Source organism: Solanum tuberosum, unplaced genomic scaffold, assembly GCF_000226075.1.
Source record: "Solanum tuberosum cultivar DM 1-3 516 R44 unplaced genomic scaffold, SolTub_3.0 scf00354, whole genome shotgun sequence".
NCBI lineage: Eukaryota > Viridiplantae > Streptophyta > Magnoliopsida > Solanales > Solanaceae > Solanum > Solanum tuberosum.
The window spans coordinates 232,662-249,074 of NW_006239278.1; the positions used below are offsets into that span (position 1 = coordinate 232,662).

General features: G+C 33.1%; 3 protein-coding genes across 4 annotated transcripts; all 3 read right to left on the reverse strand.

Annotated features, from left to right (window-relative positions):
• Nucleotides 1-168: 168 nt before the first annotated feature.
• On the reverse strand, nucleotides 169-5,233 carry LOC102599113 (uncharacterized). The gene is made up of 9 exons (XM_006361389.2): nucleotides 4,763-5,233; nucleotides 2,902-2,999; nucleotides 2,487-2,727; nucleotides 2,302-2,399; nucleotides 2,139-2,204; nucleotides 1,062-1,151; nucleotides 710-778; nucleotides 514-620; nucleotides 169-427 (listed from the first exon to the last, which is right to left on the reverse strand). The coding sequence occupies exons 1-9, from the start codon at nucleotides 5,107-5,109 to the stop codon at nucleotides 341-343; spliced, it is 1,203 nt and encodes a 400-aa protein (XP_006361451.1). The 5' UTR covers nucleotides 5,110-5,233; the 3' UTR covers nucleotides 169-340.
• Nucleotides 5,234-7,265: 2,032 nt separating this feature from the next.
• Nucleotides 7,266-8,116, reverse strand: LOC102599436 (zinc finger A20 and AN1 domain-containing stress-associated protein 4-like). Its single transcript, XM_006361390.2, has one exon. The coding sequence runs from the start codon at nucleotides 7,847-7,849 to the stop codon at nucleotides 7,298-7,300; it is 552 nt and encodes a 183-aa protein (XP_006361452.1). The 5' UTR covers nucleotides 7,850-8,116; the 3' UTR covers nucleotides 7,266-7,297.
• Nucleotides 8,117-9,674: 1,558 nt separating this feature from the next.
• Nucleotides 9,675-15,440, reverse strand: LOC102599762 (hippocampus abundant transcript-like protein 1). 2 transcript variants are annotated; one of them, XM_006361391.2, is made up of 14 exons: nucleotides 15,096-15,440; nucleotides 13,456-13,567; nucleotides 12,880-12,992; nucleotides 12,681-12,803; nucleotides 12,428-12,600; nucleotides 12,159-12,234; nucleotides 11,966-12,052; nucleotides 11,506-11,586; nucleotides 11,383-11,415; nucleotides 10,979-11,032; nucleotides 10,832-10,873; nucleotides 10,477-10,555; nucleotides 10,309-10,379; nucleotides 9,675-10,055 (listed from the first exon to the last, which is right to left on the reverse strand). In XM_006361391.2, the coding sequence occupies exons 1-14, from the start codon at nucleotides 15,276-15,278 to the stop codon at nucleotides 9,963-9,965; spliced, it is 1,320 nt and encodes a 439-aa protein (XP_006361453.1). In that variant the 5' UTR covers nucleotides 15,279-15,440; the 3' UTR covers nucleotides 9,675-9,962. The 2 variants fall into 2 exon arrangements, with proteins under 2 accessions (XP_006361453.1, XP_015170776.1); XM_015315290.1 differs by lacking the exon at nucleotides 15,096-15,440 and adding an exon at nucleotides 14,377-14,507.
• Nucleotides 15,441-16,413: the final 973 nt, after the last annotated feature.

The following is a 16,413-nucleotide window of genomic DNA, read 5'->3' on the forward strand; positions in this document are numbered from 1 at the left end:
TTCGTTGTCAACCCTCTCCCCAAGTAGTGGGACTTCCATTCATATTAGTACCAGAAAAAATGGAAGATCAGGTAAATCATTTGCAGTTCTACATGTGTGCTTCTCCATTCAGAACTAAATGTCATTTCAAAACTGACTATATCATTTAAGCAGTAAATGATCTGATCTCTATATAACAATTAAACTGGTCAAAACTTACCCACATCGGAGGTTTACACTAAACCAATGGATGCATGACATGTGTTTGAGCATACACAATTATCGCGTAACCATGGCTAATTGATGTACATTTTCATTTCATTAAATCACTTAAACTTAATCTAGTCTCTTTTCTACAATATTATCTAGTTGCTCCTGGCCGTCCTCTGCTGTATTTTGGAGGATTCGTCTTAGCAACATCAACTGTTATCATCCAGCCATTGATAATCTGTGTACATAAAATCAACAAACTTATCATTTCTGTTACCACAAATGATTTTGTGGAAGTAAATAAGCACATTGTTCCAAAATTACCTTGCCATTCATCTCTTTGAGAGCAGCACTTGCTGCCTCGAGTGTTGTGTACTCGATAAATGCATAACCTTTAGACCTCTTAGAAATTTTGTCCATGATGATTTTAACTGTTAGGATAAAGAGAGATTTATGAGCAAATTTTTTTCTTACAACTATATTATGAAGCAGAACAATCTTCAGATAACAATTATAACACCTTCAACAAGTTCACCATAGCCTTCAAATGCTGCACGTAGCGTTTTCTCAGACGTATAGAATGACAAACCTGTCCAGAAAAAGTGCATTGCAAATAGTTAGGTTATGGAAAAAACCAACTCTGAAGCAATGTAATATCTAGAGCTAAATGGAAAAGGAGTAATCACGATCAAACTACCAAAAGAAAATAGAATGGACTAGAAATCGGAGCTCTAAATGATTCATTTTGGACTCAAAAGAAAGGACTTTGCGGTTCTTATAGATCTAATCATTGAAATTCCATCCAATAAAATGGTATTATTATGTAAGAAATAAGTAACACTTTTGGAGGTGGATTTAGACTTGCAACTTACCAGTTACAAAAAGCTTCTTGGTTCTAACATCTGTTTCCTCATTTGATGCTGTAGATTCCTGGGAATCTTCACTAAGCTTTAAATTCCCACCTGAGATAAACCATGATTATTCAAACTTCCCAAAATGGAGATATTGCATGTAATTAGTTACTTACCAAAAAATTTAGGACAGAACAGCAGAAGATACTACTATTTCTTTTGTTTTCTTTCTGAGAGAAAAGATAACACCAAAGTCCTTTTCCATTTGTTTGTCTTACTTACCTTTTTAGTTCGTTTCAAAGAGAATGTCTCTTTTCCTTTTTGCCAACTCATTTATTCTAACTTTCCACATGGAATGTTTAAGATCACAAGATTAAAGGTCATTTAAGTACATTCTACTATCTTTAGTTTAAAACCACAAAATTCAAAAGTTTTATTTACTTTCTTCAACTCCTTGCCGAGTCAAAATCAAACAAACAAATTGAAACAGAGGGATTACTCTTTGTTTCAAATTGCTTATTACAGTTACAAATAGCCATAGAAATTACTCTCTTCACTGATAGAAAGATAGATTTATTTGATACATAAATATACATATAGAGGTATTTTTAACACAAGCCCAAGTAGAGCTTCCCAATGGAAAAATCATCGATAAGAAACTTATTTTTTTTTTGATGACAAGGGAAACCCACAGCCGCTACCCTTTGGGTGCGCACAGGGTAAATCCCCCGCTCCTATGCAATAGCTCGCAAGCCACATAGGAGACATCGATAAGAAACTTATACAAAACAGAACTTTTAATACCTCGTTTTACCAATTGATATTCAAGAGCAGAAACCTCACTCGAAAGAGCACGCACATGAAAATTTGAAAGAAAAAAAATCTTTTAAGTTGAACTAATCCTGATATACTATATCTTTTTTTGTTCAAATGACTTCCTGATATAGTACATTACTATGTCAAAATAGAGAAAGTCAATAATTTGATGTCATTTCACATATATGGCTTTCATTTTGATATTATTCTTTTCTAGTCGACCGAATCCTTAACATCAGAGATGTAGCAATCAACAGGTTAAAGTCGGATGTGATCTCAAACCTCCATAATCTTTATCGTCAGAGTCAAAATTTTCATCTGGCTGAACAGATAGAACACCAGGCACTCCTGCGATAGTACATCAAAACATTTACTGGTACTGCAAAAAGTTGACTGATTACATATTACAGGTAAGAAGATTACTAGTATGAAATGATATTCTCACCAGCTAATTCTTGAACACACACCTCATCTAATTCGCAACAAAATCCATAATTGGATTGCCAGGACACATGATATAAGCACATCTGTGCATCCTTCTCACTATCAAGAAACCAATCATTCCTTTAGCAACCTGTAAATGATGACAAGGAAATAGCAATATATCGACACTCGGAAACAAATACTTACTTCCCAAGAACTTTGGTTAGAACTTGAACGTAATAGTCAACCACTGGGCCTTTTCTTATGACTCCAACAGATGGCCTGGCCATACGAACAAGCCAGTGTTTAGAAGTCCCAGCAGGAAATAATGAAGAGCCTTCCGTGTATGAAGTTGATGGGGAACTTAGCTGACCATTTGTGTAGCTATAGTCTTTCACCATCGACTCAAAATCAGGGTCAGGTATAACTGATAGTACCCTAGGCATACCTAGTATCCAAAAATGTACAAAAATGGAGAAGGAAAAGCTTCAGGCAAAATCCAAAGCATATATTAGTATTTTACAATTAGTATGCACTGTGCCTAAATTAAGGGGCACCAACAATGCCTTCAATCTTGACTGATATATAGAGGAGGTCATGCCAGAAAGCAGACAGAATTTACCGGCAATCTCATCAGCTACCGCATCATCAATGTCGCAACAGAACCCATATGGGGGATTGCAAGAGGCATTATATATACACATTTGAGCATCCTCCTCACTGTTTCATGAAGAACAGATAGTTGATAAAAATCAGCACCAACTCACAGTGAAACATGACAGACGGTAAAGCCTATGCTCTTCTGAAGTTAATTCTATATGATGAAATATCACAATTATACTCGAGAAACACTACAGGAGAGACAAGGATGAGAAGAATTATTATACACAGCTTGAATCCAGAATTAAATGCATAATCATATGCTGGTGGGACTCAGAATCAACTTTAGTTGAGTTGGCAATTCAGCTTTAAAAGAAGAAAGTCGGCAAGCATGGAAGACATTCAGAAATAAAATGAAGACAGTTAATCAAAAAGAAGACATATTCAACAAGAGCTTTGATGGTTTAAGGGAGACTTACCAACGTGAAAGGTAAGTTCTATAGAGCAATTATAAGACCAACAATGTTATATGTGAGTGAATGTTGGGCTACTAAAATCCTACACATCCACAAGATGAGTGTCACAAAGATGTGATTGATAAGATGGATGTGCGGTAATACAAGATTAGAATAAGATCTCTCTAGGCGATATAAATAATCTGGCCAAGCTTCCAAAATCTGCTTATTATGAAAAGTGCTTTTTGTCGGAAGTACTTTTGAAGTGTAGCAGTTTGTGTGTGTTTGGCCAATCAATTTGAAAAGCACTTTTGCCAATATTTTGAAGTAATTTGTGCTCGGCCAAGGTTTCAAAAGTGCTTCGAGGAAAAAACTGTTCTTTTAGCTTCTACAAAACAACTTCTGTTATTATTCTAGAACACATGTTTTCCCTGAAAGCTTAGTCAAATGCCTCAATTTTCTAAAATAAGCACTTAAGGCTTCCTAAAAGTTTGGTCAAACACATTTAAGTTTGGAACATGTTTTAGTTATGTTAGTATGTTTAGTTTAGGTCTTATACTTTCAAAGAGACTATAGACTATTGTCATGCCACATTATATACCGGTAGATAATATATAGAACCTATAGTACTTTTTTGCTTCTATTTATTTTTGTGTGATACAGTGTGGAAATTGAGGCGTCGTTGTTGTTGTTGGTTGGAATGATTAAGAGGCCAAACAAAAGTTGGTGCTTGGGGAGAGCATCTAAAAGTAAACTCCCAAAGCGAGATATTCAACAGAGCTCTAGACTATTTAGAGTAAAAAATCAATGCAGCACAATATGTAAATGTCCCTCAGTAGATGCTCCCATTATACATCCTATAAGTATAAGCAGTCAGTTTGGTTGGCCAACAATTTGCATACTTCAAATTACAAGCTTCCAATTGCATTTGACAATAGTTACCTAAAAAAATAACCAAAAGAAAGAAATAGTTCTACAAAGGCATAATACATAAATAAGACTTCTAACTTGGCACAGCTAGCATCTATGCCCTCCAACTCTGAGTATGCACAAATAGTCACTTAAACTTGTATGGAGTTCAACAAGTTGACACACGCGTCCTACGTGCCATAATACACGAGGACACCATTTAGGATGCCACATAAGACACAAATTGCAGCATAGGACCCCAAGTAGGACGCACATGTCTACTTGTTCAACTCTATACAAGCTTAAGTGCCTATTTATGCACAGTTGGAGGGAGCGTATGCTAACTGAGGCAAAGTTAAAAGTTAAAACAACACGTTTATATATTATGTCCTACAAAATTTCCAAATTTTATCAGCACATATTCTACCAATCATATAAGCACTAACCAAAAACACTTGCCAAAACTTATTAAAACACATAAAAAATTAATTTTTTTTCAAGATAATGAAACATACTCACCTGCCTAATACTCTTTCAAGGGTCTCAACATAGTAATCAATGACTTCAGTTTTGGAACTGACCCCATTGGGAGGGGTTTCCATGAGAACCATCCAGTGGCTTTGAGTTGTAGTAGAATTGGGCAAAGATGGAGAAATGGATGTAATAGATGAAGAAGAAGCTGTTATTGAAGTTGCCCTGTTTCTTGAAATCACAAAAGTACAACAGAATTTGGAAGAGTAGAGATTTTTTGATGATTTGTTAGGCAAATTTAGGGTGAATTTGAAATGGGTTTTTAGGGTTTTAGCTGATAATGTAGGGATTATGGAGAGTGAAGAAGAAGATGAGTGAAGGAGAGTCACTTCCATGGCTCACTTTGCTCTGTCAAGAAATGATAAAATGAGGATATTTCAATGGAGGAAGATTAAAGATTAAAAATGTGAAATTATAAAGGTGCGAAAGCATAGTTTTATGAGGCTTACTCCCTAATCGCTTGATTGAACGTCCTAAATATATTTAATGTTCAGTGCCTGAGGCTCGCGAAATAATTTTTACATAAATTATGTGTTAAATTTTGTTTAATGTTCAATGCTCGAAGTTGCTAAACAATTCTTACACAAATTATGTGTCGAATTCTCTAGCCAATTTTATTGACCCTCGTGATTCATCATAAATGAATGGTATTGAATAATTTTTCATCTATAAAAATAAGAAAAGTGAGAGTAATTTAAATAACAAGTTATATTGTTGCATATTTACTATTTGAAAACATTGTGAGATTGAGTATCACTTGGCATTACTTTTATATATATCATCCTCACTTGTTATTGATCATGTTTTTGTTTAATGTCTCAAAATTATCATATTTTATTATTTTTCTATTAGAGAGTAATTTTACTTATATTCATGAAGAAGTGATGTCTTAATTATAATATTGATTAAGCTTATTGATTATTTTTTTAGTGAGGTAAATTGTATAGTATGATAGTAATATATTTTTATTAAAATTGTGATTCTTTTTTAAAGTTAAGATGCTAGAGTTGATTTGCATCCCCTAACAACATTTATATCATTGCATTATTTATATTTGTAACATCATGTTAGAAGTTTTCTTATGTATGTGTTTCATTAATTATATTTTTAATTTTATAAACTATTAATTAATATATATATATATATATATATATTTGTTATTATAATATTTTTATTACATTATAAATTAAAATTTTAATGATCCATGGAACTTACACCCTATATATGCCTTGGGGTTTATGCCCCAACTTTTCGCCCTATGCTACGTAAAATGTCTCATCTCACCTTCCCTCATGAGTTCATCTTTCGAAACATGGACTAAGATTTTCCCACTCAATTTAAAATACACCTTATATATTTCTAAATCAAATATTTAGGTCTTATTTATTTTATATTAAAATTAAAATATTTGAATATGAATACACATTTAAATATTAGAATTAATATGTTTGAATAACACAACTGAATTTCAAAATGTTGCAATAAGAAAGTTTGTTCTCTCATGTATAAAGTTTGTTTCTATTGAGAATTATAATTAATGTAATACTACAATAATAAATAAATTTATATGGTAATCGATGGTACCCTTGGAACATACTACAGCCTCAGGTAGCGAAGAGCCGACATATTCGAGGTGCCAAACCTTCTCGTCAATGTGAGCTCTTGGGGAAGATTAGTCTGTTATCCCTAGAGTAACTTTTATCCGTTGAGTGACAACCCTTCCACTCGGCATCGTCGGATCACTAAGGCCGACTTTCGTCTCTACTCGACGGGTGGGTCTTGCAGTCAAGCTCCCTTCTACCTTTGCACTCGAGGGCCAATCTCCGTCCGGTTCCTTCTTCTCGAATCTAAGAGGGACTTCTCTTATTTAGAATTTTTCTACGGTGTGCTCCGTTTACTATTCTTTCATACTTTCTTCTTTTTAGCACGCAATAGGTCAGCGAAGCCTGAGCGGACGCGGAGAAGGAAAGACCAAACACTAATAACTAGCGATAACAATTGCCAATTAGTGGTACGTTGTTATAAGTGTGGACTGACAATGGTAATTGACGGTGATGATGATTATGGGTGATGGTTTTGGCCATTAGTGTTGGCTAATAATATTGATTAACAATGATGGCTGATAATGAATTATATAATAAATAATAGTGATTGTGATTGATAACGATAATTGACGATATATGATTGTTAGTTATATGATTATAAAATTCGGAAAAATTTCTAAAGGTTAGTCTTGAGTCTCGACTATGTAGCAAATAATTAACTAGTAATGAAGAATTAAGAAAATTAGAGAAATAAAATCCTACCATTAACCATACAATATTAAAAGAAAAACAATAAAATATATCCTAACTTACATTATTAATTAATGAAACAACTACTTTCACAGAATGTGCAAAAGAAAATATATATAATCAAAGTCCATCCACCAACTTGTGCTCAATTAGCAACAATCTTGGCCGTTTGATCAACCAGTTTATGGATCAAATGGTTCATATTAATTCTCCTTAATTAATTAATAAGTCAAATTTTGTGAAGCTTTTCAGCCTTAACCAATGGATTAGCCATGGCAATTGCCACCTTTCCCATTGACTTATAGTCAAAGGTACAACCATGATGCTCAGGGTACCTATGTGAACCACAAAATGTGACCCCACACCTACACTTGAAACCCGTTAAACCGATCCGTTTCCGACACGTGGCACAACGATTCGACTGCACCTGAGGAGTCTGATCAGCTACAGTATTCAATTGCACCTGAGGAACCTCAGCTGCAGTATCTGACTGCACCTGAGGAGCCCTAGTTGCAATCTCTGTCTCTCGTGGCTGTGAGACTTCAAGAATTGGTAACGACTTTGTACATGGTATGTACGTAGACGTTGATTCAGATTGTTGTTGTTGAGGACGAGTCTTTTCCATTGCAAGTTGAGCGGTTCGCGATTGTTGTTCTTTCATGCAATGATCCTTGTAGCATTTGGAACAAAGGTTCAAAGTTGTAGGGCTACCAAAGAACCCACAATTATTAGCACATAGCCTATGCCCTCCTCCTTCTTGCATCCTTTGTTCCTCCGCCATCTTTTTTTCTTTCAAACAAACTGTGACTCTTAACCCAACGAATTTATATAAATATATGAGCGATCGACTTATTTCAAATCAATCGCTCAATTCCCAAAAACAAGATTCGTTACGTACCTTATACCTGTAAACAAAACAACAATATAATTGAACGAAAATGTACTTATAAATAAATCAAGAAATCAAATCAAAGATATGAACCAAACGTTAAAAGACTTCAAAGTTGAAAATGTGTGTACGTGAATAAGCAAAGAAAATAAATAGGAGAAAATTATGCTCTTTGGAGAAAGGAAATTAATGGTAAGGAATCAATAATAGAGGCTTAAATATTAATTGGAATTTAGAAGACTTTTGGTGGTTGGTGGGGTTGGAAATTAAATAATAAAAAAGAAAAAAAGTGTATATAAATAATAAAAATAAATTATATAAAGGGAACTTTGGTGTTACTTGGAATTGCCGTTTTAGAAAGATTCTTGGAAATGATAAAAGTTTAGAGAAAGGGTCCATTCCATAAATATTTATTCATCATTTATTTCGAATGTTTACATAAAATCAAATCAAATAACTTAATTTTAAGTTAAAAAAATAAAAAAATAAAAATTATATCATTTAATCAATGATTGATAGTTTGTTTAGCTAAATTTTCAAAATCTACTAAGATTAAAATTTAAGGAAATTGTCTTTCGAAAAAAACGTATTGAAGGTAACAATGTGTGTTTAACTAATTAACTTTAAAAGCAATTTTAACTGAGTTGGAGTAACAATCTGTGTTTGACAAATAATTTTTGTTATGGGTCTAACTAAAATTTGGACCCAAAAGTAATAAATGTGTGTATGAAAAACACATTTTATATCTCTTTGATTCAATATAAATATCGAGTATGGATAAATTTTTCGTATAATAAATGGTTATTCGAAAGATTAGCTTTATGACAAATAATTTTTGTTGATTAGAATCATTCGAAGTCGTTGATGCTACGTTAAGGAGACCATTTCTTTTGTTTTTTGCTTTGGGTTTACGTTTTGTGTTTTCTTGTTATTCTTTAATTGCCTAATAACATGTTCTAAAATGGCTGCTAAAAAAATTTATAAAATATTCTCCATTTGACATTCAAAATAGAGGCCTTTTATTGTGTCATTAAGACTTTTATTGGTTATTAATTGTTTTTTTTTTCTATTGAAGTTTGGGAGTTGAAAAATTTGAGTATTTAGTTAATTGAAGAAAAAATTATTCCTTTTAATCAAATTTATATAGTTTGAATTTCAAGAGTCTAATATCTTTATTTTAATCGTGCATTAAGAAATACTACAATCTTTAATTTTTTCTACAAATATCTTACATAAAAGGTACTATAAATCACAGTAGTAAAAATATTTAAAAATATACGAGTAAATTGCGGTAAAATAATTTCTTATTTAACTCTCGAAATCTGAATAGTATCATATTGATTGAGACAAAGGGAGTAGTAATTTTATTATAAGGTGAAAAAAAACAACAAACAAAAAACAAGAAGAAGATTCCAAACTTGGATTCAAGAAAATAATATAATTTAATTATTAAAAGAATTTTATTCACGTTTATATATTCTTTGAAAGCTTTATTGCATAAATAAATATGATTCTTTGAATCTCAAAAAAAAATAAAAATTGAATAGTTGGTGTTAATGTTATTCATACTTTATCTTTAATCAAACTCAAAGGACTCTCTCTCATAATAATCATACAAAGAAGGAATATATTAATTCTCTTAATAAAAATAATAATATTAATTCTCTTAATTACTTGCTATTTTCTCTATTTTTCTTCCATTTTAAACCAAAAAAAATAAAATAAAAAATCTTCCCTTTCATTTCAATCCAAACAGTTTTAATACAAATACACAAGGTACAGAACATTTACAATATTAATTATGTACCTATCATCCGTGGCCGAGCCAGAAATTTACATAACATGCTCAACAAATAAAAATGCACTAGTTAAAATGTCACATCTCAAATCCTAGCATGTGACCTAAAGCAATTTTCTCATTTGTCACTCGACTATACAATCTTCACTTATGTCAACAGAATTCATCAGTTCATATGTATATATAACAGAAAAAAATGTATTATATTTATGCTAGAAGCAGCGCTTCCACGCTTTCTCCATTTTCTTCTTGTGTTGATGGTGCGTCTGGTAGTATCCAAGCAAAATAAAATGCCATCGCCTAACACATCGCGTTTCTAGAGTTAAAAATCACAAAAATGTAGCATAGCAAAACGGTACAATGCATGTCTAACCAGAGGCGAATCCAGGATATCAATATTCAGTGTCAAAGGTCGCAAGATGAGTGTCAATCTTATGTACATTTACTTCTTTTTTGCATAATCCGAGACAAGCAATGGGTTCGGTTGAACACTCCCTAATTATAATATGCGGCCTCTGTATCTAACATGATTAAAATGTATGAGAAAGTTTACCAAAGCAAAAGCTGCGCAGATCAAGCTGAAACCTTTGCAGTTGAAAGGTGCATTGCTAGACAAGAACCAAGCTGCAACAATTCCAAGACGAACAAGATTTGATTGAAGAATGAAATCGAGCTAAGACAAGATCTTCGATAAGAAAGAAAGGCGCGTTTTTTTACTCACAGGTCAATGGACTCATTACAAGAGGGGCTAGAAAGCTTCCAATTGCTTCTGCACCAGCAACTAATCCTTGAGTTTTGCCCTGTCACGCAAAGAACAGCAATCGACTGAAGTTTCTAATAAACATATCTTCAATAGACTAATGATTACTCAAGAAAAATAACGATAATGATTATACAGTGTACACCACATTCGTTGAGTATGTTTCGTAGTGACTAAGAAATGTATCTTCAGTAGACTTTTCTTAGTTCACACTCAACCGGACAAACATTTTGTTTCAGTAGCATACGCGTGTATCAGAGATGTTAGACCGACAGTTGCACTTAACTGCTGTGAGTAAAGCTTATGGTTTACTAACCTGATCAGATGAGCTTGATGCTTTAGATACAATAGCATTAGTCTGTCATGAACAAAAATAATCAGAAAAAGGCGAGATTATCAATAAAACATCATTGCACGATGTTTAAAGTGTCGCAAACAACACATTTTTTGATGTACTACTTACAGAAGGGCGCTCTAGTACATAAACCATCCGAAATAAAGCACCAAAGTAAGGCACCTGTAACAGAAAGAACGAGTTCAAAGTCAAAATCATGTCATCTGACAAGAGCTTTTAGCCGAAAAAGCTATTAGAGGAGTCAATACGTAACCCCATTGGAGTACTGGAAGGAGATAAATGTCTAGTTCACCTAACAATGTAAGAATTCCTCAACGTTCTTCTATCTCGTATACTCTAATGCAATAGTAAAGAGTACTGAATTCAGCTGCTCTTAAGTTAAATAGTGCTATCAAATTAATGCTTCCTTTGATTTTCCGATACACGCTATGTGTGGGATACTTTGCCAGGGATGAAGAAACTTTAAGGACAGCAATCAAAATAAAGCAGGTCATAGATTCAAGATTACATACCCACGATGCCCATGCCAAGCCGTAAAGCAATGCCTGTTCATATATATAACGTAAGGATAGATGCTTTTAGCAAGCAGTTTAATTGATAATAAGTGATAAAATGAGTTAGTTAACTCAACTTACATATGTGATTGATGCTAGCAAGGCTATTCTGAGTACCACTCTTTCTCCAACTAATGGGTTGACTAGAGGAAAAACCAGCATCTTGAAAAAATGCAAAAGGTGAAAGAAGTTCAAAAAAAGGAATGATCACGATTCACGGGCAACAAAATAATCAAATTACTTAATAGTCAGTTAAATCAGATAAGAAGGTTTCGTACTAAAACGAGGAAATGGACTTCTGTCACTCACATAAATTGACGGAGAATCTTAAGGGTTGTTTGGTAGAGTGTATAAGAATAGTACTGAATAGGGTGTATTAGTAATGTTGGGATTAGTAATGATGATGAATAGAGTGTATATAAATTCTCTAATACATCCTACCAAACGACCCTTTATGCAGGTTCCAGATATAACAGCTAAAATTCGCAAAGACAAGTGTTCGTAAAACAGAAAACAGGTCTAGAATCTCTGTGAAGAATACCTGAGTGATAATTGAACCTACTCCCACCATCATCAGAATTTCCGAGAATTGGTTTTTGTTGAAATCAAATGCTGACTTCAGATAGTACTGTAAGATCAGGAAGATACTTAAGTGAGTTCTTAGTTTCCCTTAGAAAAACATTCAAATATTCAGACTTAAGTAATTGCAATTTTAGAAGAAAACACAATTTTACCATTAACACACTGCTGATACCAGACATTCCCATGTCATAGAAGAACGAAACAAGACAAATACACTTGAGAGTTGAACTGAGGAGGAAAAACAAATGAATCTTTTAAGAATATGAACGAGGACTTATTGTCCGAACCTAGGTCTCCATACGAAAAAAGAAAAAGAAATGTTGAATCATGCTCCTATCCCAGAGAAAAGTTGGAAGTGGAAGAAAATGGTACAAGATCATTAAATGATATGGAAAAAACTCAAATAAAACAACTGTAAGACCTGCTTGTTACCACGTGTAATGCGTATCTCATTGAGCTATATCGATCCTGAACAAGTTTGTATGCTTTGCTTGACCAACGTAAATGCTGGTTAAGGTTTGGAGTTAGCTTAACTGTCTCGGTAAGAAAGATTATCATGTACACTGGAGCAATGATCAAAAGTGCCACCGAAACCTGAAATATGACACTTCAATATGGAGAAATCAAAGCAACTGCAGAAAAAAAGTAGGAAAAGTGAAATCAAACAGACATGCCTCGAATATGTAAGTTCCAGGAAGTAAACGAGCTAGAAGGTTTCCCAAAACATGGGATAAAGATAAAATTCCGTGAATCCAACCGAAAGCTGCAGCCCTGCTTCTACCATCAAGAATATCTGCCTGCATACAAAATAATTCTGTTCTTTATATATAGTTCAGACCACATTCAAGACAGGATCTAGGATAGAAATCTTACAGCATAAGCAGCAGAAATGCAGAAAATACTTCCTTGACTCATGATATGAGAAATTATCCGCAGCACATAATAAGCATAGACGAATCCTTTCGACTCGTCTATAGCCAATATAGCTGAAACAAAGAAAAGATCATTAATAACATCATGGAAACATTTTAAAGAATCACAGAAGCATGAAGTTATACAAATTTGGTGGCTACGATACATCAAAGAGATACGAAAGAGTATATTTGTGAATTTCTTCGAGAAGAGGTTATCATTAATATAAAGATAGATGCTTGAAGAATTTGTCCATCATGTTAATCGTGAAACAATTGTGAATGCATCTTTCAATAGAATGAATACCGCACATCACATAGGTAGTTAGGTTTAAATCAGCTCCTTGTACAGCTGATATTTATCAAAACTCTCGCAACTAAAACTTCTCATCCTGCTAATAGAAATCAATTCAACAACTAATGCTACACAATAGCTTGGGCAATGGTCATGCAAACTAATGCAAAAGGTTATATGACGGCGAGATGTAATTGTTTCCTACAAGCTTCTCAAAGTAAAAGTTAAGAAGAAAGAGCATACCACTGGGAAAAATAGCAGTAGATACGATTAAAAGGAGTAGAGGTTTACGCCCGTACTCATCAGCTAGTTGACCAAGGACTGGAATGACAACCATTTTGCAAATTCCAACCACCTACAGTTGAAGAGATATGCATAAAACTTGATGAAACAGTCCATCGGAAAGAATAGAGGAGACGGATAAAGTAAGCTACATACTAATCATTCTGATTTTAACAAATAACCAGTGTTTATGTATTTCAAAGGCATGAACCTATATAACTTGATCACGTTCTTTGAAAGTCGTCATTTCTTTATTAATCTTTTCGCCATTCACGTGTAACTCTTAGTCAAGGAATGGTCCTCTAAGAAACCGAGTCGAGCTAATAAGCCAGACAAAGCTCATCAAAATATTGAAGTAAACTTGTGCAGCAAATTAGAGAACCTTTACAAGCCATAGTGCACAATCCACTAACAGATGCAATGGAGGAACTACTCAAACATATAACCTAGTCATGAATTAACCAAACAGATAAATGAGAGCGCTGAGGATACAATACAACGTAAATAAAAATGTGTTCTCTGTAACAATTTAAGCTTTTAAACGATATGGTCACACAATTGTCTTAATGATTTTTTTAAGAGAGATGCAAGCAGCAAGGATGAAAAACTCTCTTAATTTCAAAAGTCATGATAAGGCTTTAAATAGCCTCATAAATAAAATAGTAGACAACAAAAGTATTAGACTTCTCCTATAACTAATGAGCAAAATCTTGTAGTACATGAAATATTAAATTCCTCCCACAACTAATTATTCTACAAAAACACTACAGATGCAACATCCAACAAATTGTGTAAAGCATAAGAAGAGGCACATATGTTCAATTCTTAGTGAAACCCCTATCAAGAAGAATTTGCAGGGCATAATGAAGTAAATAAAAGCACCCAAGGATGTTTGCTTGCATTCTTCACCGGCGCTCGCCAGATGTATCACTCATCCCTCCCCCCACGGAGCGGCAAGGGGTCTTCTTGTGTGTTATAATCTTTACAGGAATGAATAGCATATGTTGGTTGAGAATTGCTTGGGAATTCATTGATAATGACTTTGCCAGGGTCTAGGGAGGCTACTCTTCTTTTTTGTCGATAAGTCGATTTCCCTCATTCGACTCGTCCAGCCCTCTTCACGAACTTGTTCAATCGATATCACAAAGATAGCCAACTCTATTATCAAAGAAATAAGGAAAGGGGCGATAATTTGGCACCAGATATCCGGAGGTGTGGAAAGAGCAGCCGTGAGAAGCAGAAAAACCATAAAAAAAAAAAACTATAGTTCGTGGAGGTTTCTACGGAAAAACCCCTTGGTTCTAGCAAACGGATCACAATTACAGATACTTGAGAGCATACCGATAGAATGAATGAAATACGAACAATTAACATAATATCACCTAATGGTCAATGAAGTGATTGGGAACCACGAGGTCTCAAGTTCAAATCTTAGCAAAGACAAAAAACACCAGGTTCATGTGTCCTAGCCTTGGTGGATAGAGTTAACTGTGGGATATGACAGGTATACTAGTCGAGAAGCACACAAGCTGACTCGAACACCATATTCTCTCTATCAACAATCAAATCAATATAGAGGAAAAGATAGAGAAAAAAAGTACCATTTGTTGAAGACCATTGATGTAAATAGCTTGAGAGCAAGTGGATTTTGAAGGACAAAGAGCATTAGTAGTAATATCAGCAATAATAGAAACAGACATCTCTTCAGCAGTCCAATATATACATAATGGTAACAATAAATGCACAAGTATTTTCAACTGCTCTCTGCTTATATTCCCCTCCATTTTTCTTGATCTTTTTTTCTCCACAACCCCTTTTATCTCAATAGCTCATATACATGTAAAAAAATATTATTATTTAAAAAAAAAATCTTTACCAAAAAAAAGTATATATAGAAATTAGAACAATATATGAAGTTAGAAAAGTGGAAAGATGAGATGATGACAAATTAGTCAAGGCATGAAACTTGACCCCCTGCAAGCCACTTTTGGTATGACAAGTTGTATATTACATGCGGTTGAATAAAATAATACTCCCTCCGTCTCAATTTATGTGAATTTTTTTAGATTTTGACATTTGAATAAGTCCATTTTTGACAATAAATTTTTCATATATCTTTTAATTATTTTGAATTACCAACTTTTTGGATCAAATAAGTCTATTTTGACTGTAAATTTTTCATATATCTTTTAATTATTTTAAATTGTCAATTATTGTGACTTATATTATTTTTAACATAGTTTACAAATATGTAAATTTCATTTTAAAAAAAATTGAAGATTTCACGAGTAAATTTCTGGTCAAACGTAAACTGTTTTGACTATTGAAAATTGTTGGGCAAAAATTGGGACAGAGGGAGTACTTTTCTTTATTCAACCAATAAATAATACTCCACTATATTGGCTCAATGGTAATGACTTTTTAGACCACAATTTTTAATTAATAATGAGTTGATTTAAGGGTAAAAAAATCCTATTTTTGGGAGAAAATGAGATTTCTTTTTCCCACTTACCATTTTTGTAAAAAAGACATGAAACTAGAAAATTATTTCTCTCATGTTTTGGAGTGGTCTTTAATTTGTCCCTCAAATCGGTGGTATTATATTATTTTTTTATATTTTACTTCTCGAAAGTTAATTTAATTAATTTTTAAAATTAAATTAAATTATATTAATTTAATATTTTGAAAAATAATTTAAATAACTATAAACTATTTAAAAAAATACTATAAGTTATAATGTTTCTTGTATCAATATGATAAAACAATACCTTATATATTTTAATTTGTTAGACTTACCTTCCTTTTAAATCAATTTTTTTTAAAATGTCTTTCATTTATTTATAACTCCTTACTTCTAATTTTTCACTATTTTATATCATTAATAAATGGCAAAGAAAAAAACTTTCTAACAGTGCCTTG

What these genes read in the sequence shown, in the direction of transcription:
- LOC102599113 (XM_006361389.2), bottom strand. Translation starts at nt 5,109, where the DNA reads ATGGAAGTGACTCTCCTTCACTCATCTTCTTCTTCACTCTCCATAATC. An exon ending in CTATGGTGAACTTGTTGAAG is followed by an intron (nt 621 to 709) that starts GTGTTATAATTG and finishes TTATCCTAACAG; the next exon opens with TTAAAATCATCATGGACAAA. An exon ending in TCAAAGAGATGAATGGCAAG is followed by an intron (nt 428 to 513) that starts GTAATTTTGGAA and finishes TTATGTACACAG; the next exon opens with ATTATCAATGGCTGGATGAT.
- LOC102599436 (XM_006361390.2), bottom strand. Translation starts at nt 7,849, where the DNA reads ATGGCGGAGGAACAAAGGATGCAAGAAGGAGGAGGGCATAGGCTATGT.
- LOC102599762 (XM_006361391.2), bottom strand. Translation starts at nt 15,278, where the DNA reads ATGGAGGGGAATATAAGCAGAGAGCAGTTGAAAATACTTGTGCATTTA. An exon ending in GCATTTCTGCTGCTTATGCT is followed by an intron (nt 12,804 to 12,879) that starts GTAAGATTTCTA and finishes TTTTGTATGCAG; the next exon opens with GCAGATATTCTTGATGGTAG. An exon ending in TAGGTTCAATTATCACTCAG is followed by an intron (nt 11,587 to 11,965) that starts GTATTCTTCACA and finishes CATTTTTTCAAG; the next exon opens with ATGCTGGTTTTTCCTCTAGT.